Source organism: Polychytrium aggregatum, assembly GCF_025602895.1.
Source record: "Polychytrium aggregatum strain JEL109 chromosome Unknown BJ171scaffold_34, whole genome shotgun sequence".
Lineage (NCBI taxonomy): Eukaryota > Fungi > Chytridiomycota > Chytridiomycetes > Polychytriales > Polychytrium > Polychytrium aggregatum.
The window spans coordinates 160,706-187,057 of record NW_026516236.1 but is presented as its reverse complement, the minus strand read 5'-3'; the positions used below and the strand labels follow the sequence as shown (position 1 = coordinate 187,057).

Below are 26,352 nucleotides of genomic sequence, written 5' to 3'. Positions count from 1 at the left end.
ACCTTGTAGCTCAAGCGGCGGGATTTGTGCACTGAACCACGAATATGCCGCCATAACAGAAAGATGAGCAGCCTCGATCTGGGACAGCCCATGTTTCTCCTCACCAGCGGACCGCGAGATCTTGAGCATCCAGCAGACGCAAGTAGATTCGTGCGGCAAGGTGGACGCAAGCGATTTTGCACAACGGACCGGACGAAAGAAAGAAGCAGCACAACCGCAAGGCACCAGAATGCGAGGTTGCTCCAAGCACAATACATCCCACGACTATGAAGCCAAGCGAACAACAAGCGCCCACCCGACGAAACGGGCCGCTCTGTTTTCCCGAGGACGATTGCGACCTTTTCTTTTTATTGTTTTTATTGCTTTTGTTTTTTGCTAACACTGGACTTGCCAATACACGCAGCGCCCTCAGAACGAAGCGAGTCTCGGGCTGTTTCGATTTCGGGTGGGCTGTCGAAGCCAGCCGTGGGAGACAAATGAAACCAGCCACGGCACGCCACTCTGGTGACACAGCCTCGAGTTGGCCCTTTGCCGAGCCGGGCGGGTTCGCGCAAGGCCGAGGCAGCAAGGCGCAAATGCTGACAAGTCTGCAAAAGACAAGCCCGTCTTGCTCGCGGTCTGTCCATTCGACCTGCACACGGGGATGTACAGGCTCTGCATCTTGTATCAACAGCGCGGGCTGTGCGGGCATGCTTCTCTGGCACTGTCGCTGTGGCTGCGAGGACAAGATCGGCAGAGGATCCGTTACAGCGGGCAGGTCGAATAATGGGGGACAGCACCAGACAGCACCAGACAGCACCAGACAGCACCAGACAGCACTGGACAGCACCAGACAGCACTGGACAGCACTGGACAGCACCGGACAACGTCAATGGATTCATATCCGTAGGTGTCCGTTCCGTTGTACCTCATCAGTCAACTTCAACTCCATCGCAACAGTACCAGCGTCGATCGACATCATTTCAACGCACCAAAGCCACACAAGCAATCCGTGTGCTCGAGTCTGCGGTTCGGCGACACTTCACCGCGCCTGTCGGTGTTCACCCACAGCTGACCGCGGACATGTGCTCGCTGTGCTCGTTTGTTCAACACCGTCGACACCGCCATCCTCGACCATTCCATCTATCGTCCCATCTATCATCCCATATATCATCCCATCTATCACCCATCATCTATCATCACATCCATCCCATCTATCGCCCATCTATCATCCATTCCAGCAACACCGCCCACAGCCCCCTCCCACAAGGCCAGCCGCGACCCGCCCCTCCCTTGTTTGTCGCGCAGCACCGCCGCCACCCGCTTTTCTGTCGTGGTCGGCCACGCCCTGGCTGCTGTCCAGCCTTTATATTCGCTGCCGCTCGTCGTCCTCGCCTTCCTCCTGTCTCCGTCTTGGTCTCCGTCTTGGTCTCCGTCTTGGTCTCCGTCTCGGCCTCTCTCTCGGCCTCTCCCGTGCTCGTCGTCTTGGTCACGGTTACCGCACCACCCTCTCCCTCTCTGTCTGCCCGTCTGTCTGCCTAACCATGGGCCGCCAAACGGACCGAAGACGCATCTGCGCCTTCTTCTTCTTCGTGAAGACCTTCCTGGCCCTGCTCATTGCCATGGCCGCCATTGCCTTCTGTGCCTACAGGATATACGTCCTGCACGGCATCGAGCTCAAAAAGTGGGACAAAGGCATCCTCGACAACCTGCCCAACGCCTCTGCCTGCTATGCACCCATCCCCGGCGTGGCCACTCAGACCTTTTCCACTGGCAACTTCAACATCAGCAGCAAGAACCGCCTCGAGCCCCCCAACGGCAAGTTTATCTTTGGCTTCCATCTCGACTGGTCCAAGGACTTGCCCGTCAACATCTCCACCCGTGTTGGCCACAACCCGGCCCTCATCAACGCCTTCATCAACATCACCGGCACCGACTTCCAGCAGAGCATGGTTGAGTTCCACGTTCAGCAGGTTGCTTTGATCGGCGGCATGCTTGAGCTGACAGTTGTCGGCAACTGCCAGCTGGGCGACCTGCTTGCCAACAACGGTGCCATCCTCTCGACCTTCGCCACCTTCCTGCGGAACATGAACTCCAAATACAACGTTCCTATCCTCGTGCGTTTCCTCCACGAGATGAATGGTATGCTTTGCTTTCTGGTCTCGCCAGCCCGTCACCCACTTTGACCTCCATTTGCTTCGTTCGGCCCCCTGGCATCGTCACCCCGCCCGTGTCTCCCCTCCCCCAATCGTCCTGTTTCTCTCTCCTTGCCGATCTTCCTCCTGCTTGCAATAATGCACATCCTCCTCCTCCTCGCCAACTCTTGTCACGTTCGCCTCCTGCCTGGTCCGATCTCACCTGTCGCTGAACAGCCTTTGAGACTCACCCGTCCTCCCTCGCCAAACACAGGCAATTGGTTCTACTATGGCCAGCATCCGACCGACTACGTCAAGACCTTCCGGACTTTTGCCAACTATCTTCACGCCGTCACCAACATGACTGGTAAGGCACCCTACCACTCTCTCACAACTATTGCTTGCCACGCTGCTTGCTGGTCCATGTGGTTTCTTTGCCTAATCCTCTGTCTCGCTCCCTTTCCTCCAGCTCTCATGTGGTCCCCCAACCCCGGCGGTTCCTACCCCTGGGGCGCCAACATCACCCCTCAGAACAACCCCGACTTCAAACTCCTTGATAGCAACGGCGATGGCGTCATCACCGAATTGGATGATCCTTATGGCCCTTACTGGCCTGGCTCGGACTACGTCGACTGGGTCGGTCTGTCGCTGTATACCTACGACGTCGACACCTCGGGCCAAACAATCGTCCAGAACTCGAGCTACCTCCTCCACCACGTCAGCGGCCTGAACTGGGGCGGACCCCGTCCCTACCTGGACTTTTATGGACGCTTCTCCAACACCTACGGCAAGCCCTTCGGCTTTGGCGAGTCTGGCGCCTACATCATTCTCGAAGAGCCCGATGTCGGTCGTGAGCTCGCTGTCAAGCAGGGCTGGTGGCGAGCCATCTTCCAGGTCTCGACCATTGCTGGCATGCAGGCCACCTACCCCAACTTCAAGCTGATCGACTACTTTGAGGAGGTCAAGATCGAAAATGATTTTGCCAACCTGACCAAGATCGTCACCAAGGACTTTACCGTTACCGAAAAGGACTCGATCCGCATCCCGCTGCAGAGCGATCTGCAGCAAACCCAGGGCCTCCTTTGGGCCGACAGTCAGCAAAAGAACCTCACCTTCAATTGCGACGGCACAATCTCTTTTACCGGTCCCAATGCTTAACCTCCACCTGCATTTGGCGCCGGGGGCCCCTCTTTTGTCTCTCTTTTCTTTACCTCCCCGTTCCCATTTCCGTTTCCGATCCCTTTCGTGGGTTGCGCAGGGAGGCAACGGGCACGTCCCTTCTTGTACCTCCCCCACCTCCATCCGTACATGCTCTGACCTGTATTGATTTGAGCAAATAGACAACGTATATCTCATGATCTCCATTCGGACTGATGCGCGCTGTCGCTGCATCAACTCGGCTGGCTCGCTGGCTGACCCGGGTGGTTGGTGGTCTGCCAGGAAGGCGTCAATCCTGCACTCGCTTTGCCTCGTCCTGATGCGTGTCATGAGTGCTGCTCAGATTATCCCCCACGCCGAGTAACAGAGGTGCTGGATTTCTTGATGGTGATAGCCGAGAGAATCGGGTTGTCTGAGGCACTCGAGGATATCCTTGATGGCCTGCGCCTGCCGCACGGCAATCCTGGGGCAGTCCATGGAGAGACAGGGGGGGGGCAGCACGGAGGCAGCACATTAGAAATGTGGACCAAGGCATTCACCAGCTCGCTCGTTGGCATTTGTTCCAAGCGTCTGCGGTCAAACTTACTTCATGTTTGTGCTCTGGATCCAGTCTATGAACTTGGTGTTCTTCTCCACCAAGGAGCGTTCCAGCAGCGACTCGACTTCCCCGTGGCGGTTCTGGACCTGGATATCCCTCTGTACCTCAGCCAGGTACGAGATCAGGTCAGCCGGAAAGGCGTGCTTCAGGTTCACGCAGATCAGGTACCTGTCATCATCGTTGTTGAGGCGGCGGCGGGAGCGAGTCCAAACCCACTCACAAGGATCAGTAACGGATGTCTCTGCTACTGCATGTGTCGGGAGTCATCGCTGGCTCAGAGCAAGTGTTTTGTCCTTCTCTTGCCACACTGCAGCAAAACGGACGGTCTTTGGTTCGCACAACCTATGGCTCGCACAACCTATGGCATATAGGCCTCCATGTCTCTTTGCTGTGACACCGCCTTCTCGGCCACATTCAGCCGACTGCCATTATGCTCACTCAACCATTCCTACCTCTCTGACCCATCCGGGGTGCCAGCGGTCGGCTTGACAATGGTGATTTTTTCGAATGCTTGGTGCAGTATGAAGATCAGATCGCATGTGAAAGGCAAGAAGGCATTGTAGATCTTGCAGACAAATGTGCCGCCTGGATGTGCAGAGACCAGGAGGTAGATGAAGTGGAGTGGGGTGGAGTGGAGGATAGGGCACCAGGTTCGCATCGTGTTCATGAGCATGTCACGACACAACGCACAGACACAGCCGCCGGTTTGACCGCAACCGAGGTGAGTCAGTCCAGACGGATTGCAGATGATGGAGCAACAAGAGGCGTGCGTTGCCAGTTATGGGACTGATTGGGTGCTTTAGAGAAATGTCGAGCCAACGAACAAGTATGCGCCGAGGGGCACATCAATGCCGGCAATCTCACCTTCGCGCAAGATGCGAAACATTGCAAGGACACGGCTCAGGAGCGGCAACTTGATTCGGTCTTCGCTCGACATGTTGCTCCTGACATGGTCCTCCTACGCAGCGTGCTTTGACTGAGTCCATGCCAACAAGGCCGCAAGGCAGCGAGCCACCATTGCTTGACAGGCAGCGTCTCGGTCTCGTCAAAGTACATCCACCAACGAGGCCGACCAGGCGTTCCAAAATCACGCTCATCATAGCGCTCGCATACGAAGGCAACGGTACGTAGTAATACACACCCGGTCCGAGACGACAAGATCGATCGGCTGCTCGTGTGGATTGATGAGCTGTACGAGACTTTCGATGTTTTCATAGCTCAGACAGCTTCCTGGTTGGTGAGGAGAGCGGCGGTCAGCATTGCCAACAGCCCCTCGTCCTACGTGGGAATCATATCGGAGCCAGGGGATGCGCACCACTGCCAGGGATGACTCGCACAACGCCTCTCATTTTGCCCTTCAGTTGTCCGGGCGAGTGTGATTTGTCCTCTGGATGTGAGCTGGTTACCTGAGCGATCGGCGCCTTGACACAGCGTCAGATTCAGAGAATCGAGCGATCCCAGATACCTAAGCGCCTCGGATTCTTTCGCGACATTGCTCGTCATTTTCCAACCATGGACTGATCCATTTCGTCGTCTCTGCTCCCACAGGATGTATTCTGGATCAAACCGAGATAGACAAATGCGAGTGAGTTGACTGGAAATGATCGGAGGTCCGTCACAGCCGTCAGGGTGCTGGCCCAGACACAGCTAAGCAGAGTTGAATCGAAATCGTGGCTACCTGTGAATCCGCCGTAGTCGGCGCTGAGATCCACAAATCGGAACGGGTGCGACTGGATCGATTGGGCAAATTGGAGCAGTTAGTGACTTCTTAGTTGCGCAGGTCTCCCAAGTATCGTGGTGCGGAGGTGGGCGGAGGGACATGATCGACGAATGGTGCTGCCTCAACGGTGCTATCTAAACGGCGATAAGATTCGATCTGGGGCCAAGATACGGCAGCCCAGGCGATGGATGTCATTTGCATCTATCTATTCGAAACGCCCATCCAGCCAGTACAACCCCATCAATGATTGATATGTACCTTCGCATGTAGCACATCGGCGAGGTAGTTCAGATTGGCCAAAACTACGGCACCTGGGTGCCAGAATCTCGATTTGGACCCGAGGACATATGGGCTGGCCTTGCGGCGAGCATCCACGAGTCGTGCTTGATTATGAACGTGGCCCAGCTTGCTCTAGAGCCCAGGAGTGGGTCGATGATGAGAAGGGGAGGAAATGAGAGGGGGGATGAGAAGGGGAGAACACGAGAGCATCCTTCTGTAATAGCAACATCAGCATCAGCATCAGCATCAGCGCCAGCTGCCGACCTTCTCATCCAAAAGCTGCTGGACAACATCTGCATCGCAAAAGAGATCGTAGTTGGGAGCTTGGATCTGGATGCAGCAACGATTCCGAGAGCAGATCAATTAGCAGTTGATTTGCAGTTGGTATCGGCGACTGAGCCCGGCCATTCGCCGCAAGCTCATAACTACGATGTCCGCGTGGGTGCAGCTCTGCGACACATTGCAGTTGCAGCGTTGCGGGCATCTCCCGTCGCCACCAACCTTTTCAACGAAGACCTTGGCATATCCGTGACCATCCAAAGCGAGGCCCTGGCCGCCAAGGATCCATCCAAGGTTCTTGTTGAGATACTGCTCGCGATCATAGGCGCGAAAGAGTGGTCGCGGCGCTGGGTCGCTGTACTTTCGCTCCTGATATGCGTCTTGGTAGGATGCGTCAGGGTAGCGGCGGTCATGGCCCGATGGCAAGTTACCGGGGTAGGACGATCGGTCGTAGTCTCGATTACGGTCGCGATCCTGGTCTCGATTCCTATCTCGATTCCTGTCTCGATCGCGATCCCAACCTCTGTCCCGGTCTTGGTCTCGGTCTCGGTCTCGATCTTGGCGGTCTCGACCAGGGTTGCGGGATGTGGAATACGGGGCATATCGATTGTTGCTTGACAGATGTGAGGGAGGCCCATTCAGCCTGGACAACGGAGCGGGGAGAGGCGAATCCAACAGGGTCGCATGATACTGATCGTTGCTTGAGTACGGATCGACGAGCGGGTATTTGGACATGGCGCTGGAGGGACTGCTGCTGATCTGGACCACAAAGTCGGCAGGCCGATGATTCGGAGGACAGCGAACAGAGCTTGGCCGATGGAGATGGCACGGCGGATCTGAGACAGCTTCAGCCCAAGGCCAATCTTTGGGCAATCAGGCGGGAACTGCGGGGAGCCCTGTGCAATACGGCAGGGCGAGATGCGGGGCAAGGCGGGGGGGGGCATAATGCAGGACGATTTGGGTCAAGCCATTTCGGCTGGCGACCCCAAACGGCACAGCCGGCCCTTGGATCGTGGGGACATCACAGCCATACATACCATGAGCAACTTGTTGCGTCTCTGCGCCATCTATCCACTACAGAGACAATCGCATCCGCCGTTCTGGCAGACACCACACCGGCCATTCTGTAGACTCGCGGCGGGGAGTTGCCGGTCAGAGGGCCGACAGATGCCCCATGAGAGAATCGCAAATGGCCTCTCAATCACACATACGTCATCGACAATGGATCACCCACAAACAATGCCTATCTTTTGGTGGCCCTTCGCTTTGGAGGTGTCGTAACAGTTCATCTCTGGCGGGCGACGGCCAAACCTTGGGTCCAAAGCTGCTTCAACACCAACGAACCCAGCGCAGAAGAACTGGAGCCTGCTCTCAGCCAAGTGAACGAAACGAAGCGCTGCGATAAGCTCTGCTGCTCGACCAGGAACAAACCCCGAGTCTGCACCATCACCAACACCAACACCACAGCCATAGCTGAAGGCCAGAAACGTCCTTCCACAAGCGGCGTATCTCATCCGGACTGCCGTTCTCCGCGAGAGCATCGAGCATATCGACTCTATCGGGACCCGCGCGAGACCGCCACCACCACCAAGAGTCGTATCGACACGCCCGCAGTTGCCAGCGGCGGCATCGTCTGTTGAATCCGGCGCAATGTCGAGCTCGCCCTACACATCGTACTTGCGATGCGACCTCTGCCACAGCATTGACCTGGCGTGGTCCGAGAACACAACTTCGCCGCGCAAGACCCGGAGCAAACACAGGGACATCATGATTCCCTGCCAGCGCTGCCGCGGCGAGTACTGCTCTAACGCATGCCTCGAGCAGCACCGCTCCACAGACGAGTGCTTCGAATATGACGTCAACATCGATCGGTTCTTGGACAGCATCAAATACATTGGCTTCGAGAGCATTCAGTCCCGCAATGACCAGGTTCAGTGGCAGGCGTACAACAAGATTGCCCAGTTGGAGCAGCAGCTCTTTTTACTCATCACAGGCATGTCCCACTACGAAGTCAAAACCTTCAAGAACCTGTTTCCCACGGGCACTGGGTGCTTTGACGAAGAAGGCACGCAGCTCCATCGATTCAAGGACTACCGGGTCCGGTCTCTGACGGCGACCGAGTTTCAGAGCCACCCGACCTGGTGCGGCTGGTCGGTCACCATCGAGCGGGTTCTCAAACGAGAGGTCGTCCGGGAGTTTCTGATCCGCAAGTGGACTTCACCCAGCTACTTTATCCCAGACTGCCAGCACTATGGGCCCCAAGCTCTGCCCGGTGACTCGGAGATGCTTCCAACGCTCTCGGTCCTGGTCGAGGAGGCCATCAACCAACCCCACAGCATCGACCAGATCATCGATCTCGCACTGCTCTTTGTCGAGCGTGCCAATCGCCGCATCTCCAGCCGTGAAACGGCTCAGCAATGTCTGTCGGTGGGCCTCGATGGCTTTCTGGCCCACGATTTTGGAAACGCGCGACTCTACCTGATCACGGCCGTCATTATCGAGCTCACCTGCAACATGGGGGCCGAGAAGTTCTTTCAGCTGATGGCGATGGCCCAGTGCCGCACCAACTTTGGCGCCCGGACGCCCTGGGGAACCAAGACCATCAACCTGGACATTGAGGAGCTCCAGATGATTGCCCGCATCGATTCGCTCTTCCACTTCATCAACCATCTCTCGTGCGAGTACCGACTCCTGGAAGAGTACCGAAAGCGCATCACCTGGTGCGAATGCCTGCAGATCGAAGATCCGCTTTCGCCCAAATACGACCCCAACCGCTCGGCCGCATCGGATGACATCGGGCTCTCTGAGCTGCCGCGCTACTACAGTACAGAGTGCTTGGTATGCCAATGCTCGGCCCTGAAATTGATCGAATGCCCTGGCTGCCGCTGCGTGGGGTACTGCTCCAAGGCGTGCCAGGATCGGCACTGGCCCGTGCATGAACAATACTGTGGTCGACAGCCCCACTGGTGGGGCCGCTCGCTTGTCGGCATTGACATGCCACGAATTTCGCTTCGAACGATCGGCCATCTGGATGTCCCTGGAGATGCAGAGCACGGACCAATGATGCTAAGAAGATCCACGTCTCAGGTCGATGACCAAGAGCGTTCCTTGGACTCACGTCGCAGCGACAGCTGCGACTACACAGCCACGGACCAAGTCCAGTTGATCGTCACAGTGCCCGCCCAAATCAGCGATGCGCCCCAGAATCCAGATGGAAAAGAAAGTGCTTATGGCGTGGATGTATCCATCCAGGATGTGAGCTGAAAACAGCGGAAGCCGCATCAATGAAACTGGAGGCAAGGTCCGAAGGATATGGCCCTTCTGAACAGGACCGCGAGTCAAGTATCGATTCCACCGAAAGTGACAAGCAGGTGCAGAGCGAGTCTGGCCACAGCGACACAGGGCTAGATAGCATTCTGTCGGTCTCGGCCTGTATCCCACCGGCCCATGAGCAAGCGCATGGCCAAGACAGTAAGTCGCGTAACCAGCCAAGCAGCGACATGAGCCAATCGGCCCTGGATTTGGAGGCCGACCGCGAGGAGGTGATGGATTTGTAGGCGAAGCACCTGTTGCCGCTCTCGGATGAGTCCGGGTGTCTCTGGAGAGGGATATTCCAATACAATATGTTTGCATGCAAACACCAAAGCACAACCCGAGCATGGCGTGTGTGTGTGTGCTCCGCAATCCAGAAATCGGCTGCGATCGTGTTGCATTCGGGCTGGCATCGATCGACTTGATCTCACCATCCGGACGTCGTCTTCGATCTTCGCCCACAAACAAACCGCCATGGACCACCGCACATCCATTCAGGCCACTGCGGAGAGTCTCAAGCACCTGGACCTCGCCGAGCTGTGCGCCGATGTTTCTTATTTCAAACGTAATATCGCCTGCGCCGTCGCCAAGAGCTTCGTTAGAAATGTTGCAGTGTCGGTGCCCCACGCACACCTTATCGGCATCCGAGTTGCCGCATCTGGATATCACTAACATCTGCACACTCTGTGAACTTGTCCTTCCAGGTGTTCTCAAGGTTTGTCGCTCGCCGCCGTGCGCATTCTCGCTCTCATCCCTGCTCCTCAACCTCGTCCGCAGCCAACAGGATCGTTTCGGACTGCCCCCCCCCCTTGCATCCAGGATCTCCGCAGGATCGATGACAATATCATCAACAGCCTGAATTCACTGACTTCGCGATCGTCGAATGTCGCCGAGGTCAGTCCTGAGCCAATGGCCTGCCCTCCCTCGACTTTCATCGTCGGACCCGCCGGTGGTGCCCATATGGCCCTCAGTGCTCAACAGTGTTGCATTGCAGTCTTGCAGCCAAATCCACAGCGTTCTCGTTGAGGCATATCAGCAAAGATCCAGGTACGTCACCAGCACGTCGGAGCTGGCAGTCAAAGACAAAGTTACTTCCGTTCAGCCCTCGATTCATATGGTTTTGCTCGCTGACACATTGCCCAACGATGCTGCACCCTGGACCTGCAATCGGATCCAGTCTCATCACCAAATGCCATTCACTGAGCCAGGAGGCGACAGGTCCGTTGCCTCTCTGTCAATCGCATCTTGGAGCAAGACCAACCATTCCTACGGCGCATTCTTCCGAGACACTCTAAAGCAGCTCGTGGTCTGCACAAGTTCACTGATATTTGCCTTGCCCACCCCTATCCCAGCCCAAAGAAGCCAATACGCTGCTGAACACCCGAGCGACAAGCACGCACAGGATGCGTATCGCCTGGCCAAGACCAATGTAGGAAACAGCTACCTTGCATGCCACACCCAGTCACAACTGTCTGCTCTCGTGGTCCGTTCAATCGATGCACTGGAGTAACCATCGATTTCTAACAGGAGCAGCACATCAAGTACGAACTCAACGTTGAGGAGATTGTCCGAGACCGAACCGCGGACGTTTTCAAAACTCGCTGCCGATCGAGCATCAAAATCCCGCTGATCAATGCTTGATCGCGCCGCTTTCTTAAACGCGGCATCGACGACCAGCTATCACTGCTTCTGTGTCTGTGGAATGCCTGACGCACAAGAGCTGCCTTCCGCAACATAGTTGGCAACATGGGTTTCGAACATCACGACATGGCGAATGCAGCGGCAACCGTACCGCGATCACGGATGTCAGCTGCGAGAAGTTGACATCGCACCTTGAACGCTGTTCCTGACAGCCGACCGACCACGGCATCTGGACAAACTTGTTGACCGCAGCATATACACTGCAAGCGGGATCACTCGCTTTGCGGTCGCTGGCCACCTTCTGGACCCTGAATACACATTTATCGCCCTCAATGATCACCCGCTGCTTGAACGTAGGACACGTGGTGAGTCCTCGGGTCTGTCATCTGAGGTCTACTCGCTATTAGAAGCGATTTCGGCAGCACCGCCAAAGCCAGTGGATGTGGTTTGGCACCACTCCAGCATCGTGGCACCATTATTTATGAAGATTGGCTGGTGGGCATCATGCCACGGGCGTAGTGTCCAGGATGAAGCTTCCGAAGACGACGGAGTACAACAGCGATGGCGATAGCAAGTCAGTCAACAGCTACAGATTAGTCCGCTGTAGTCGACTCTGCACGCCTTCGAGAAGTTGATGGCTACATAACAACAGCGTGTTTCGGGTGTGCCATGCTCCAAGAGATACTTTGGTCGGTGCCGCCACGATCCCACAGTCTCGAGCAGCCGGGGTTCATGTGGCGGTCATGGGTTGGCAACACAGTCGGATGCCCGGTGAAGTGGTGCTGGATTCGGGGTCTAGTCCAGCTTATCCAAGAGATCCTCCTCGGTTTTTTCTTTTTCCAGTGCCCCAACAGAGGCAGACCGCTCAGGAATGCGGGCTCGAGAAGCCGAAACGGAATCCGGCGTGGGCGACAAAGCCAACGGCAGTTGACGAGATGATGGCGTATCGCGCGGAGGCGTTGGTGGCTTCACACTCATGGACTTCCAAGCGTCAATCAACTGCTGCTCGCTCTCAGCCAGCGTCGCATTCAGTCGCTGAAATAGGCAGTGTACCTGCACGTTAGAGACGGCAGTCTCGTGCGGGCCATGCAGCTGGGTTGCCGTGCAGGTTGGGATCAAGGCAGAGTCAAGCTCGAGCTCGAGCTCGAGCTCGAGGTGAATGAAGCAGGGCCAGGGCTGTCGCCATCGTACCTGGAGGTCTTTGAATTCTGTTTCGACAACTTTGCGGTATATTCCGATCGATTCTTGAGACTGCTGCTTCAATTCGTTGTACGATCGCTCTTCGAGGGAGCTTGATGCAACAGCCGCCGAAGCCCCCCCCCCCGATTAGATTCACATCCCGTCCATGCGGTAGTATCCGACGCATGTGTGGGTCGATAAACCCCTCCAAGCTGCGCTGGCGGACAAGGCATACCTGCCGTAGCCTGGGAGAGCCGACAGACACTCCCGATAGCGCTGGTCTGAGCTCTCGACCATATTGAGGATCTTGCTCGGGATCTTCTCAAATGGACCGCTGTTTAGATCGAAGCAGATCGACGGTGTAAACGTGTCAGTCGCGATTGCACAGCCATGTCTGTCTATCGTGCATGCACCGGCTGCTATCAGGCCGGATGTGTCGCGCCTGTGACTCCTGGGTATGGATTTGTGTTGTCGACCTCCGATGTCGATGTACCTTGGCTTCGACGAGGACTTGGTATAGCATGTAAAATCGATGTTTTGGACGCCCGAGTCCAGCACAGTGTTCGTCAGGAGCGCAAAGATTTGGTTGGACACATTGCTCTGGTTGTGGTAGCTGAACCTGGCCTGTTGGAGGCTTTCATAGATGGCTCGTTCGCGAACAGATACCGAGTGCTAGCAGCGCAGTCGGTGGTCATCCGGTGGTCAGTCAGAACCAAGGTGGAAAGCAGGCCTGTCGAAAGAGCGATGCGCACGCAGACAGCAGCCATGGGATCCAAACTAAGGGATGGGCACTGAGGGCGGTCGCTGATACCTTGGAGTTTCGCCGACAGCGGAAGAATCCGATGATGGACTGGCAAACCGGGACATGATCAGTGTCCAATGATATGGGGACGGGGTGGCAGAGATGTCATTGATTTGGTGGTATGGAGGTTCGAAGGGGCGGGATGCGAACAGAGCGATGGCAGTAACGGAGCAGCATGTGTGGATATACGTTGGAAGGGAGCCATGGACTTGCTGTCCAGGACGCAATCTCACCTCCTTTCGGGTCTCCAGCAGCTCCTCGATGAATGCCAGGTCAACCTGCCCGTTTGGTCCATAGAATCGCTGGATGAACGGATTGATGGTGACGAACGAGCATATTGTTATCTGTGTTTCGTAGTTGGACGCATCCATTGTGGCGTCGGTGACGACGGATCGATAGACGTTCTGGACTTGGCCAAGCTGTGAGATGAGGCAAGGTGTTACCCTTGGCGGCACGAGCGATACAGAGAGATGCGCATACTTCACAAGGCATCGCCGTTGGGCGATCGAGGGCGAATGGGCATCCCATCTGGTCGATGCGATATCCTGATGCGACAGCCCGATTCCTGGCCGGCGACGTGGCGAACAGGCATACCAGCAGCCCCTCGACATCGCCAGAAAACGGCATGGGCGAGGCATTGAGCATTTCATACTGTAGGGCGGCCAAAACGACGCCGGAAATATGGACCGTGGATGTCCAGCTGCACTCGGACATGGCGGAGGGGCGGCAGAGATGCAGGACGCAGGAGGCAAGATGCAGCGAACGACGGCCTGCAACGAGCTTCGGCCTTTGTCCCAGCCTGGTTTCGGCCAGCCACCGGCCGATCCGGCTCGATCCGACCGGATTGCATGTCAAGCCGCTGGTGTGGCGAGGGCGGCCCAGCAGCCAGCTTGGATCGCATCGCACCAGGATGTCGTCCAGAGCCCTCCGCAAGCTGCGGGACCAGCAGCGTCCCGCCGAAGCACACGCAGCCATTCCTGAGCAGAGCGTTGCCAATGACGAAGACGATAGTGGTGACGACGAAGTCATCCAGCCTGCGCAAAAGAGCAACCTGTTTGATCTGGTAGGGTCCCACTGGCGCTCTTGCCAAGCGCGAGTTTGCATCAACCGCCTGTCCTCGTTTGCCTTCGATCGGATCGGTCGACGCTGATGCCGACGGGACTTTGTTCACAATTTCAGCTTGGCGGCGGCGACAGCGACAGCAACCGCAACGACGACGACGACGACGACCCCCGACCCTTGGCGACCGTCCCCAGAGTCGCTGCACCCAAACCAAAGCCAGTACCGAGCTCGGACGATGAGCCAGAGGCCCCAGTTGCTCCCCAGGCGCCCAAGGTAGCATCCAGCTGTTTCTGCGTGCCATAAGCTTGATCTCTATGGCTTAACAAACGCCTGCGCACCACAGAAGAGCAAGAAGAGCAAGCCAAAGAAGAAGAAGGGAGGCAAGTCCGCTGCCAAGCAGGAAGCTGTCGAAGCCGTTGATGATCTCGATGAGATTGACCGCACCATCCAGGAGATCAATGCAAAGTATGTCCATACCATGTTGCTCTGGACCAGTGGGCGTCTCTGGCCGTGCCGCCCAGCGTGTGTGAAGGATCGCTCATTTCGCCGTATGCCCGCCTTTCAATTCAGATACGGGAAAGTAGCAGGCGCCGCACCGCTCGCGGCCGCCTCGTCCTCTAAGCAGGCTGATTCAAGCTCATCGCTGGCCTCGCTGCTGTCAGTCGACGCTCGCCACATGGACGCCGATGCCGAGATGAGGCGAATGTTCGGATCCAAGATCGTAGGTGTCGGCTACTTGTCATCTCGGCGCTCGCAGGCGTCGACTTTTCATGAACACCGCGGCTGCTGACTCGATCGCACACTCATTCAAAGATCGAGGAGGAAATCAAGAAGAAGCGCTATGTCCGCATGACCAAGAAGATGCTCTTTGCCACGCCGCGAGACACCTGGCCCCGCATCGACAAAATCGGAATTACCATGGACGTCCTGCGCAACGAAGATGGTGAGGCTTGTGCTTCTGTTATGCGACTTTGGAGAGGATGGCTGCCAGTCGCATCGCTTACAGGTGGCTGCTGCCCTTTGATCGACTACCCAGGCTGCACCTACTACACATTTGTGCACTCCAAGGCGTACCAGGATGCGCAGTGTCGGTTCCTGGACTGTCTGCGGACACACGATCCCAACACCATCTCGATGTTGCTGCAGATGCAGCCCTACCATGTCGATGCCCTGCTTCAGATGAGTGAAGTGTACCGTCATTCGGGCGACCAGACCACGGCAACCGAGTACATAGGTAGCGTAGATAGAGGAGAGGCAACCTGTATCGAAGAGTTGCGCCGCACTCGCAAAGTACTCTCGCAATGCATGTTCGCAAAGTACTCTCGCACAGCATGCTCGCCCATCTACAACGTCTCTTGCACACACGACTGATTCTTATTGCCGCGGTTTAGAGCGTGCGCTGTTCTGTTTCGAGCGAGCCTTCCATACAATGTTCAACGTCGCGACAGGCCGCTGCCGTTTGGACTATCGGCGGGTCGAGAATCGGTAGGGTCACCATTGTTCAGCGACAAGGCATGGTGAAAATGCCAGACGTGATGCTGCTGTCTTGTAGCACTGCCTGCGAGTCGAGTTGATGCTGACAGCGCCTGCTATCTCGACGCCTGTCGCAGACCCTTCTTCCTGGCCGTTTTCCGCCACATGAAAAGCGTTGCACAGCGGGGCTGTTGGAGAACAGCCTTTGAGCTTGCAAAGCTACTCCTCAGGTACGGTGTAGACGAGGCCCTGAACCATTCCTATGAGTTGCACACCTACCGCGCCTGCACTGGCGTCGTGCATCATTCGCTTGCCCATCCGTGATGCCATTCATATCGCATGGGCTCTGAGTCTCCAAGACTCTGCCTGCCACCAACTCTCTCTATGCTATCAGTCTCGAGCCCGAGCAGGATCCTCTTGGCGTCCTGCTGTGTATCGACTTTTATGCACTCAAGGCGGGCGAGTACAAGTGGCTCCTGCAGTTCTGGCAGGAGTTTGAGGTTTCCAAAGAGCTGTTCCTGCTGCCGAACATGATGTGTTCTGTCGCGCTGGCACACTTCATGTTGGAGGAAAAGAATCAGCAGGTACATCTTCGAGCAGTGGCGCACATGCCGTTGTTAGAACGAAGCGAGGGTGGCCACGGCGACCCGCATTCTCTGCAAAGTGAATCTCTGACGCCGATTTCGCCCTCTCACCATCAATTCGTCAATCAGGACCACGACGAAAGCTCCCGGTTCCTTCAAAAGGCCATTCTCTACTACCCAACGCTTGTTGGCCAGCTACTCGACAACACGGCGCCCATTGCTTCGACGGTGTTGTCCGACGCTCAGTTCACTGTCAGGTAGGACTGAGGTGCCAGCTGCATTGTCACATCAAACTCAGACACTCCTTCGAGAGGAGCCGCAGCCTGTGTCGAATCCCGGCTGGACCCTCGCTCGGCCCGTGTGTCGCATTCTGATGCCGATCCGTGCCCCAGTCCCTCCCAGAAGACTTTGCAAGTGCTACTCGATCTCTGCAGCACATACAGCCGGCCTCTGTGGAAGCAGCCCGAAGTTCTAGCCTGGATGAACACAAACATCTCTGCCGTGCTTGGAATGATCAACGACCTTCGTGATCCGCTCAAGCTCGAGGGTGAGCAGATCCGGGCAACAAGGTTCAACAAGGATGTTCCGCGCAGTATCTGCCGGCATATCGTTGTCTCGGGTAGGATGAGCTTTGTCTCTGTCGAGCAGTCGGTGCTTGCCGAGCCTCACTGTGATTGTCGCATTCATTCGGCCGCTGTTCTTGGCAGAATTCAATGCTCTCATGTCGGCTCTCTCGGGCGTGGCTCGGTCGGGCATCAGCATGAACGATCCGCTACCTCCAGACGACGCCGTCCACTCAGTGTACGACGACTATGCCGAGCTCCATAGGAGTGCCAACCCCCTGGGTGACATTGGGAATGCAGTCCTGGGGCTGCTGCAAAGGTTCAACATCAATCCCAACAATGTCGATGGCCAGCTTGTGGCTGATATCCAGCGCCAGCTCATCGAGGCCCAGGAGGGCGAAGGACATGCCACCGTCCCCGGCAACTTCCCAGCTGAAGGGTCTGACGAGCAAGTCTCATGGGTCGAGCAAATCCAAAGCGTCTGGGCCTCGTGGTTCGCTGGCGGCCAAAGCACCGACCACGATGTCGATGCCGATGCCGATGTCGAGGGAGCTGCATCCGGAGATGAGAGCGACGAAGATCGTGATGGGGAAGACGGGAATCTCAACGATGATGTGGATGGACACGGAGGCGATGCCGACGGAGACCATGCTCCCGCTGAATAATACAGTTGCTTGGGCTTCGCCCGAATGAACCGCTCAGCACCACCGATGACTGTTTCGTTGGGAATCTGCAGCGAATGCGGGCTCGGTTGGATGGGACAGCTGTGGCTCTTGTCTGCCGCAGCACTTGGGCCAGGTGGTCCTGGAGCAAACCCGTGGCGGATTGGCCTCTGATCTCGATCTCGATCGTGGTCTTGATCTCGATCGTGGTCTTGATCTCGATCGTGGTCTTGATCTTGATTCTGCCAAGATCGCATCTCCATATCGACAACCCCGCGTGCTCCGACTTTTGCTTCCACCGCCTCGTCTACAATGTCGATCAAGCGACGAATGCTTCCTGTCAAGGACCTGTTCCCAGCTGGTCCTCTCCCCACCCAGCCCGCTCGCACTTGGACCATCATGACCTACAACCTGCTGGCCCGTAAGCTCACCAACCCAACCCGGCAACCGGACCCAGCCCAGCCCAATAGCATCCGCAAAGCTCCGTTTGCTCACGCTGCTGTCGCTCCGAAATCGTCATCCAGAGTGTCTCGTGCGAAGAGAGCTGTTTCCGTATGCCAAGAAGGAGGATCTGAAGGTCAAGGTGAGGGCACCAGTTCTGCTGATGAGACGATCAAGTCGGCGGAATGGCTCGACACTGTCTTCATCCCATGCACATCGTGCCACCGGCCTGCACTGACTCGCCCAGTAATCCCTCTTTTATCAACGCTCAAGACTCGATACCCAATGCTGATCGACGAGATCACCCGAGTCCACAAACCCGACATTGCCTGTCTCCAAGAGGTTGACTGTCTCGAGGAACTCAAGCCGCACCTTGCCGATGCCGGATACGACCATGTGTTTCTGAAGCGAAACATGGAGAAAGAAGGCGGACACGGCCTGTGCATCATATGGAAGTCTGCCATGTACGAAATCATATCTATCCTGCCTTGGCGAGTGCTATCGTTGCCGTCACGAAAGTGCATGTGATGCGAGCTCACCTCTGGCTGCTCCTCCCTCCTGCTGTCGGCAGGTTCAAAAAGATCGACTATCGGCCACTTGTCTACGACGAGTCGCCGCTGACCCACCCGACTCCCATCAATCCCTTCACGGGCAACGTCGCCCAGCTGCTGGCCCTGGGAGTTGTTCAGCCTCACACTGCGCGTTGCTCTCTCGGCGTGATCGTCACCAACACTCATCTGTTCTGGCGCCCCGAGGCAAACTACGAGCGGTTGCGCCAGTCCTACGTACTGATGAGTGCTGCAGCCGAATTCAAGAGAGCCATTCTATCTGGATCGAGCGAGTTCCACGACTCGACCGAAATCAAGGATGAGTGGCCCATCTTCCTGTGTGGTGGTGAGTTGGAGGGCCGGTGAAAGCAAAGGACGGGAGAGAGTGAAAGCAAGTGGCATTGATCGATCATCCAGAGCATGACTGATACCCACTCTCTATGACACGAACGCCCGCCGATGCCAAGATTTCAACGCATGTCCCAACGACGCTGTGTATCCTGTGTTGCTGCATGCTCCCATGACACCCGAGCAGGAGCAAATGATCCAGCCTGTCCAGCGGCCTCCTCGCGATGGCGACCCTCCAGCCCCAGAATCCGGAGATAGCGGCGCTCGGCCGCTCGAGAGCCTGGATAATCCTCTGCCGGCCGCTCAGCTGGTGGCCAAGATCCAGTCGTTTCCGCCCTTTGTTAGCATGACCCAGACTTATCGGGACGCCGACCCAAACCACAGCATCAATCCCGGTTGGCAAGGAGCTGAACGATGGGGCGGAGAGCCCACATTCACCTGCTTTGCGGTGTGGAAGGGCACCCTGGACTATATCTTCTGGTGGGACTTTGCTGTGTCGGACAAGCCCCAGGTTCCCGTCAACGTCCTGAAGGTCCTTGAGCTCCCAAAGGTCGAAGAGCTCGTGCCGGGCCTGCCAAACAAGAACTTTGCGAGCGACCACTTGGCCGTGATGGTAGAGATTGCCTTGTATGCTTAGCGACTGACTCCAGCGCTCTGTGTGGCGGCAGAAGCAGTGTTCTATTCCTAGTCCGAATGGACAGGCGTGAATATCTGCTTCTTCCCCTGATACGCCAGTATATTGTTCAGTACATGGCCACTATGAATATCAGACAACTTGACTCAGAACGCTGCCTCTTTGACAATCTCGGCGACTCGCGCGGGCTCCTCCAGTAACAGCGCAGTTGCTAGAATCAAGATCGTGTCTTCGATGTAGGGAGCTTTGAATGAAATTTGCCCTTCCAGTTTGCCGTTGGCCTCATTGAGTTGTCCGCGGTCGTACCGACCGACGATCTGTTTGGATGGGTACACCTTGAGGAGGTGGTACGTGGATGAGTCGGAGTACTCGCCGGTCCAGCCATAGGTCAGCGACGAGCTCATGCTCTTGAACTTGTGTTTGACGTGGATGAGGCCGCGCCGCTCAAACTTGGTGACGAAGGATTTGTCGTTGAGGGTCTTGATGACAAAGTCGCTGTTTGTTTTGGCGGGATGTGCACAAGTTACGATGCGGGATGGCAACCAGGGAGCATCGCAACTGTGGTGCCGGATCGCCGTGCAGGTCGCTGTCGCCAATGCAGCCATCCCAAACTCCAACGCCGTTTCCAAGGCATCGCCACGCTCGTCCCAGCAGCGTTCGGTCGACTCACTAGTCCTTTGAGCCACCTGTCTTCTTCAAGGTCAACAGGGCCAAACCCTGCGGGGTGGTGTCGCAGAGTTTGATTGTCCACGATTCCGGGAGTTGGCCAGATCCGGAGCTCGAGTTTGAGGCCTGGAGTGCCTACACCCACAAACGCCGCATTAGCGCTGCCTTACGTTGGACGGATTGCTCGTCATACAAGATGTCCGCCTGTCGGCTCGCTTGTCGCTGTCGCATCCTATCGATTGTTCAAGCTGCCTGGAACGCGAGCCGCTCGATTCGCATCCGTCCTCGGCGGCTCGAATGCCACGAACCTGGAGCACTTCGATTGACAAAAGTGGATCGGGATATTCCAGACAAAACGCTGCATTGCCCTCTTGTGCAATGATCGGGATATGACGGGTGTCGAGCCAGCGCTCATTCCGAGAAAACGTAAAGACAACGTCCTTGCTTAGCTCATCGCGCTCATCGGGTCGGTCAAAGCTCGAGAGACTGCGATAGGACGAGGCGATATCGAGCGAGCTTCGAGTCGGTGTGGTCGACGGATAAAGGTCCTGAGTTTACAACGAAACTTGCCACTGTTAGGTGCTGGATCGAGTGGAGGTGCTGTAGGTTCATACCCTGGCTTTGCAGGCTGACGCAACGTCATTGGGCGCCATGCCGGCATGCGCCATTTCGCATATGCTAACATGCCCGATTTCACCCATGTGTCGACTGAAATCCGGCCGGGCAGCTTGACGCTTACCATGACGAACTGCAGGTCGATGGGCGGCGGGGTCTGTGTTCCAAGTCGCTTGTTGAGCTCAGAGCAGACCGCTTCGATATCGGGCCGGCGATCTGGCAAGGCGTCCCAGCATGCCGACAAGAGATCCGACAGCACCCAGCCGGCAGGAAGAGGCTCTCGGTTGCCCCTGCTGACGTACTGCTGGATCTCACTGGCAGCGAGGCCGTCGAACGGCTTGGCGAGAAACCACACTTCGTATGCGAGCATGGCGAAGCCGTAGACATCGGACTCGGCTCCCGGATGTGAGTCGAGCAACGGCTCCAGACACTCGGGGGCCGTGTAAACCAAGGTCGACGTTGGAAGGAGATTGGGGTCGCCGAGAGCAGGACGAACAGCGGACAGGCCGTAGTCCGAGAGCTGGGCACGCAGGGTCCCGTCGGTGTCGTACTTGAGCAAGACATTCTGGCTCTTGAGGTTGCCGTGAACAATGTTGTTCTGGTGGAGATAATGGAGTCCCTGGGCGATACCGACGATGAATCCGTATTTGATGGCGGCGGTGATGTCCGAGTGCGGGAACGTCGAGCGATACAGAAAGTTGTGAAGACTCTTGAGAGGATGGTACTGCATGCACAACGTCGCCGTTTGGGCATCGTAGTCGAAATGCGCCTCGAAGATGGTCACGACATTGGGATTATGCAGACGCAGCGACCGAATACGCTGAATCTCCTGAACAAGCCGACTGCGCGACGGGGCTGACGATGGAAAGGCCACAACCTTGACGGCGATACGGTGGGTGCGATTGTTGTGAGTGCGGCGAGCCTGGGCCATGGTTGATGGTTGATGGTTGATGGTTGATGGTTGATGCCGAGAGCGAGTAAGGAATATGCTTGAGAAGCCAAGCCAAATGCTGGGACCAGACCCCTTCAGGCAAATGCACGGCAGAAGCAACGCAGGACCAGCAATCCACCGACCTCGTATACATGCGACGAGTTTTCCGGGTCGACCAGGGCCTCGAGAAACAGCGACGGGCTCGCAGGCATGGCGCCGGAGAAGCAGGTGGATGAGCAGCGATGGAGGACCGAGGCAGACAGAGGGCGATGGCGGAAAGGACGTGTCCGGGGATGTCTCCGCGTCGTGTGCTGGTTGGAAGCGACGGGGCAACCGCGGTGTTGACCCTTGACGGGCGAAGAGCATAGCTCACTGTGGCCTCGTCTATGACCTCGTGTGGATGTGATCGATGGATGTGATCGATGGATGTGATCGATGGTGGTGCTATCGGTGCTATCGGTGCTGCTATCGCACAAGCGACGATCCCAGCTGTCTGCTGGGCAGGTCGCCATGGCCGCCCTGTCTCCAGAACAAAAGTGCCGCGCCAGAGCATTCTGGCTCCAGCCACGTGCGCGCCCGCCGTGTGACGCGGAGTGACTCGCTCTCCGCTCGCCAGCCGGGGTTCTTCAGTTCCCTCCCGCGCGGCATGCTCCCGTCTGCTCCCCCCCATCACCCCATCTTCCGCAGATCCATCACCAAGCACTCTTCCTTGACTATCCTTGATTATCCTTGCCGAAGCTACTGTCCAGAGAGCCTCAAAACATGGCCGAGATACAACCCACCCGCCGCCTGATCCTTGCCACCGATTTCGACGACACTTCCGTCGAGGCTGTCGAGTGGACCGTCGCCAACCTGCTGCAAAACGGCGATGAGGTGCATTTGGTCCACGCCGTGCAGGACGACGGTATTATCGATCCAGACTTTTCTGGTGAGTATTTTCTGCACCGGCCTCGCTCGATTGCTTGGCTGGGCTCATTCGCATGGAGGATGGGCAGAGGCAGTCGCAGCTTGGTGCTGATGGTCAACCTTTGCTTTGCAACAGATATGGGTGTCGTGGCTGTCAATGATGCAGAACAGCAGCGGGCTATCCGAGCAGCCGAGCTGAACGCCAAGCAGTGGGCCGACACTCTTGAGAATGAAATCTTGCCGCCAAAGCGGGTGAGTCCACCATGAGTCTGATCACCGCCCCGCCCCGGTTTGACCTCTGTGGAGCTTTGCCCTCCCCTTTGTGCTCACCTCGCATCAATTTCGTTCATTGTGGCTCAGGTCAAAGTTGTTCCGCATGCATTTATCGGAGCACCCGGGCCTCTGATTGTTGAGAAGGCAGAGACCCTCGACTGCGACTTTATTGTCGTCGGCACCCACCGGCGTGGCCTCCTCTCAGAGTAAGTAGCGGTCGTCCGGTGTCAATCGTATGCATATGTGCGCCTCTCAATATCCGGAGCATCTTGAGATCTCGGTAGCACCCTTCTCAAGCCGATGAGCTGATTGATGTCTTTGACCTTCAGACTGGTCCTGGGCTCGGTCTCCAACTACTGCCTCACGCATTCCAAGAAGCCCGTCCTCATCGTCAGTCAACACAAGGGACAATAGGCCAAAGCCGATAATGTGCTCTGGAGCCCATCTGTTTCCCTTCGATCGCATGCACGTTTGATTTGATTTGATTTGATTTGATTTGATTCGATTTGATCAGCCCAAATGGTCCCGTGGCGAGAATGTGTATGTGGGTGTTCGACTCACTGCTGTTAGGTTCGCTGCCTCGAGTGATGATATACCGGCGAACAGCCTTGTCTGTACATAATTTTTGCTTTTTGGATCGACAGCGCCCATAAAAACGAAACCGGACACCCGGCGCCTGTCGCCTCTGTTTTGGATGGAAAATACACCCACATCCGCGATTTGCAACGACCATCCCGGCCCCGGCTCGTCTGAGAGAGTGTTGCTGGTGTGGCCATGAAGGCGCAACCATGGGAGCCGGTTCGAGCCGGCAGATCGATCACGTGGACATTGCCAAGCGCAGCACTCAGGTCACATGATTGATCGAGCACGTGTGGGTCCCGGGATGCCTCGGCGAGAAGCTTCTCGCACCCGCCTGGGCGAGCCGGGAGCGTCTCGTCCGATCAGCAGCAAGATCAGCAGCAAGATCAGCCGATCGACACCACAACGATCAAACACATCGCTCTCGGCAGCAGACTCGACTCCCCTTTCCCGATCGAACGTGCCATCGCCGCCATGTCGACGAAGCTGGAAACATGGGGCAATGAGGAGAGCATGAACATGAACAACATCCTCTTCCAAAATATCATTTCGTCGCCGTATTTCAAGTCTTTGTACGAGAAAAAGACCTATCACGAAGTCCTGCACGAGATCTGCAACCATGGTGAGTGGGGTGCCCCCCCCCTATATCTGCATAGCGATCAAAGCATGGTTGCACCCGCCCATTTTGTGATCTTGTCGTGTTGAGTGTTCCAGTGCAATCGCTGGTGATCGGCCTGAGACCCCCGACTCCGAGGAACTCATTCGTCCACCACCCTGGCATTTTCTCTCTCGCCTCAATGTCTAATGGGCCATCCAACGCTGGAAATCGCCACCGGCTTGGGTGGGGGGATCCACGACTCGCAGTTCAGTCTCTCGGTAAGTGCTGTTTCAACGAGGCTCGCATTCGAGCCCCCGATCACCAATTGGATCGGTAGTTGCAACCGCCTTTTCCTTCGCCCACGGTTTCAAATCCCATGTTGCCACTCTTGTCTTCGACTGCCCAACGGCTCCTCCGCCCAGTGTCGCAGCACGGCCGGTGGCCTGGAGGGGAGGGGGCATCGTATTGCTACCGTTTCGCGATGGCTCCTTCCGATTGCCGCTGCGACCGAGCGGCCATCGAACACGCTTGATCGAAGCAGAACGGCCTCGCCGTTCATGGCCAGACCGGTTGCTGAGATATGCAGTGCTCCCACCACTCCGCTGCCTCGTTGCTTTCCACGGTGTAAGAGCCGCAGCCTGCTCGCCGAGCATCTCATGGACGAACCTGCTATCATCCTTTGCCAACCACGATGCTCTGGGGGATGCACGGACCACCGGCGGCCCTGGGTCTATGCTCCATCGACATGGCTCTCGCAAGACACTCGATGCTTGTGCTTGTGCTTGGATGTGGCGCTTGTAAGCTCACATCGCTCTGGCGTCTCGCATCCGCTGACCACTGCGTTTCTGCTCTTCCGGGTTCTTTAGAGCCGTTCATGCGAGGCACGGTGGCCAGCACGGCGTTCTGCTTGCTCTACAAGATGTGGACGCTTCGACTGACGATCAAACAGATCGAAGGCATGATCAACTACTCGGGCAACGCGTGAGTGCAGCACCGATGTTGCTGGTTTTGCGGAGCTTGCGCCTGCCCTGCAGCATATGCTCTGCAGCATATGCTCTTCGGTATATGCTCTGCGGTATATGCTCTGCGGTATATGCTCTGCGGTATATGTCCTCGAAGATACTAATGGCTGCTGCTCTCGGCTCGCATTGATGAATGCCTCTTGCCCTCCCTCGCGGCACTATCGCGGCAACACCACGTCCTCAGACACGTTCGGGCAGTTGGATTCATGTACCTTCGTTACGTCTGCAAGCCTGCCAACTTTATGGACTGGTTTGCAGATTACCTGGAGGATGACGAGATGGTGCAAATCCAAGGTGGCGTTGCTCCTCGCAGCATGTAAGTGGATGTCTGGAGCTGACAAAGTGCTCCGAAAGCCACCGCAAACCAACGCATCTGCTCATACTCTGCTCCGGCCTATTCCGCACAGCACCATTGGACGGCTCATTTTCATGCTCCTGACAGAGCCCAAATGGCTCGGCACCATTCTCCCGCGCATTCCCGTCCCCATCGCGCGCGACATCGACAAGTATCTGAAGGACAACCCCCCGAGGCGAAGCGCCAAGGACGAGATGTGAGTACTGGTCCTCGAGGCAGCGCATCGTTGGCCACCCGGCTCAGACGATTTATCATTCTTGCATGATCACAGGGATGTTGATCGCGGACGCGACCAGGGTCCTGCTTCGACACGCAGCCGAAGCCGCAGCCCCGAAGACCGGCGAAGACGGAGCCGCTCACGCGAAGACCGGCGACGACGAAGTCATTCCCGCGAAGACCGACGGCGGGGCGGGTATCGAGACTCGAGTCGCAGTCGCAGTCGCAGCCGGGATCGGCGAAGACGGAGCCGCTCACGCGAAGACCGACGGCGACGAAGCCGGTCCCGCGAAGACCGACGAAGAAGGCGCAGCTACAGCCGTGAGGACCGACGGCGCCAGAGATGATACGGACAAAGAGATCGTTGCCGGGGCAAAGATGCACGATCAGGATGGGCAGCGCTTTCTGAGCAACCAAGCCCATCTCCATTGCGCAATCCCAAGATCCAATATTGATGAATGATGTCACCCGATGGCCGTTTGTTGCCCCTCCCATCGATCATGTCTGGGTTCTGGGTGCTTCAATTCCGAACTGGAGCTGGGTCCATGAGCGCCGATCGACTTGCGCCCACGAACCCGCAGATAACCTGCAAGGGAGATTGTCGTCCCCTGGTGGTGCTCTGGCGGGTCCTGGAGCTCGCTCTGGAGCGGGTGTGGGCAACACGAGGGCGCCGGAACCAACCAGCGGCCGCGGCGATCGCGCTTGGCGTGCGTGGCGGCGGGGGGGACGCCACCCGTGGGCACGCCGACGGGCCGACACGCTGTACATGCGCGGCGCGCGTGCGCGCATTGGTC

General features: G+C 56.9%; 10 protein-coding genes across 10 annotated transcripts; 7 read left to right on the top strand and 3 right to left on the bottom strand.

Annotated features, from left to right (window-relative positions):
• Positions 1-1,383: 1,383 nt before the first annotated feature.
• BJ171DRAFT_515596 (glycoside hydrolase superfamily) lies at positions 1,384-3,463 on the top strand. The gene is made up of 3 exons (XM_053111954.1): positions 1,384-2,121; positions 2,389-2,481; positions 2,584-3,463. Exons 1-3 carry the CDS (start codon positions 1,524-1,526, stop codon positions 3,270-3,272), a joined length of 1,380 nt encoding a protein of 459 aa, XP_052964144.1. The 5' UTR covers positions 1,384-1,523; the 3' UTR covers positions 3,273-3,463.
• BJ171DRAFT_515593 (FtsJ-like methyltransferase-domain-containing protein) lies at positions 3,464-7,072 on the bottom strand. The gene is made up of 10 exons (XM_053111953.1): positions 6,371-7,072; positions 6,134-6,199; positions 5,849-6,001; positions 5,549-5,600; positions 5,277-5,426; positions 5,012-5,100; positions 4,735-4,828; positions 4,323-4,455; positions 3,859-4,038; positions 3,464-3,735 (listed from the first exon to the last, which is right to left on the bottom strand). The coding sequence occupies exons 1-10, from the start codon at positions 6,881-6,883 to the stop codon at positions 3,612-3,614; spliced, it is 1,554 nt and encodes a 517-aa protein (XP_052964143.1). The 5' UTR covers positions 6,884-7,072; the 3' UTR covers positions 3,464-3,611.
• Positions 7,073-8,165: 1,093 nt separating this feature from the next.
• BJ171DRAFT_515591 (uncharacterized protein) lies at positions 8,166-9,770 on the top strand. Its single transcript, XM_053111952.1, has one exon. It carries the CDS (start codon positions 8,432-8,434, stop codon positions 9,410-9,412), a length of 981 nt encoding a protein of 326 aa, XP_052964142.1. The 5' UTR covers positions 8,166-8,431; the 3' UTR covers positions 9,413-9,770.
• A 109-nt stretch (positions 9,771-9,879) lies between these two features.
• On the top strand, positions 9,880-11,434 carry BJ171DRAFT_515589 (caffeine-induced death protein 2). The gene is made up of 7 exons (XM_053111951.1): positions 9,880-10,025; positions 10,165-10,175; positions 10,280-10,354; positions 10,455-10,507; positions 10,638-10,678; positions 10,813-10,889; positions 10,988-11,434. Exons 1-7 carry the CDS (start codon positions 9,935-9,937, stop codon positions 11,099-11,101), a joined length of 462 nt encoding a protein of 153 aa, XP_052964141.1. The 5' UTR covers positions 9,880-9,934; the 3' UTR covers positions 11,102-11,434.
• Positions 11,435-11,489: 55 nt separating this feature from the next.
• On the bottom strand, positions 11,490-13,919 carry BJ171DRAFT_515586 (uncharacterized protein). The gene is made up of 7 exons (XM_053111950.1): positions 13,677-13,919; positions 13,316-13,501; positions 13,092-13,130; positions 12,774-12,952; positions 12,516-12,614; positions 12,293-12,392; positions 11,490-12,136 (listed from the first exon to the last, which is right to left on the bottom strand). The coding sequence occupies exons 1-7, from the start codon at positions 13,794-13,796 to the stop codon at positions 11,897-11,899; spliced, it is 963 nt and encodes a 320-aa protein (XP_052964140.1). The 5' UTR covers positions 13,797-13,919; the 3' UTR covers positions 11,490-11,896.
• Positions 13,906-17,504, top strand: BJ171DRAFT_601210 (transcriptional repressor TCF25-domain-containing protein). Its single transcript, XM_053115073.1, has 12 exons — positions 13,906-14,145; positions 14,262-14,417; positions 14,488-14,609; positions 14,715-14,865; positions 14,958-15,087; positions 15,181-15,378; positions 15,536-15,629; positions 15,755-15,847; positions 16,012-16,201; positions 16,331-16,458; positions 16,594-16,820; positions 16,909-17,504. The coding sequence occupies exons 1-12, from the start codon at positions 13,993-13,995 to the stop codon at positions 17,427-17,429; spliced, it is 2,163 nt and encodes a 720-aa protein (XP_052964139.1). The 5' UTR covers positions 13,906-13,992; the 3' UTR covers positions 17,430-17,504.
• A 93-nt stretch (positions 17,505-17,597) lies between these two features.
• On the top strand, positions 17,598-19,536 carry BJ171DRAFT_515583 (Endonuclease/exonuclease/phosphatase). Its single transcript, XM_053111949.1, has 5 exons — positions 17,598-17,847; positions 17,951-18,009; positions 18,141-18,331; positions 18,439-18,761; positions 18,883-19,536. Exons 1-5 carry the CDS (start codon positions 17,739-17,741, stop codon positions 19,398-19,400), a joined length of 1,200 nt encoding a protein of 399 aa, XP_052964138.1. The 5' UTR covers positions 17,598-17,738; the 3' UTR covers positions 19,401-19,536.
• BJ171DRAFT_515580 (kinase-like domain-containing protein) lies at positions 19,537-22,048 on the bottom strand. Its single transcript, XM_053111948.1, has 5 exons — positions 21,753-22,048; positions 20,803-21,600; positions 20,372-20,611; positions 20,068-20,198; positions 19,537-19,892 (listed from the first exon to the last, which is right to left on the bottom strand). Exons 1-5 carry the CDS (start codon positions 21,819-21,821, stop codon positions 19,544-19,546), a joined length of 1,587 nt encoding a protein of 528 aa, XP_052964137.1. The 5' UTR covers positions 21,822-22,048; the 3' UTR covers positions 19,537-19,543.
• Positions 22,049-22,270: 222 nt separating this feature from the next.
• Positions 22,271-23,290, top strand: BJ171DRAFT_515579 (uncharacterized protein). Its single transcript, XM_053111947.1, has 4 exons — positions 22,271-22,537; positions 22,652-22,767; positions 22,876-22,994; positions 23,118-23,290. The coding sequence occupies exons 1-4, from the start codon at positions 22,372-22,374 to the stop codon at positions 23,200-23,202; spliced, it is 486 nt and encodes a 161-aa protein (XP_052964136.1). The 5' UTR covers positions 22,271-22,371; the 3' UTR covers positions 23,203-23,290.
• Positions 23,291-23,719: 429 nt separating this feature from the next.
• On the top strand, positions 23,720-26,074 carry BJ171DRAFT_515576 (putative RNA binding protein). Its single transcript, XM_053111946.1, has 6 exons — positions 23,720-23,989; positions 24,232-24,243; positions 24,832-24,946; positions 25,172-25,303; positions 25,395-25,538; positions 25,614-26,074. Exons 1-6 carry the CDS (start codon positions 23,842-23,844, stop codon positions 25,903-25,905), a joined length of 843 nt encoding a protein of 280 aa, XP_052964135.1. The 5' UTR covers positions 23,720-23,841; the 3' UTR covers positions 25,906-26,074.
• Positions 26,075-26,352: the final 278 nt, after the last annotated feature.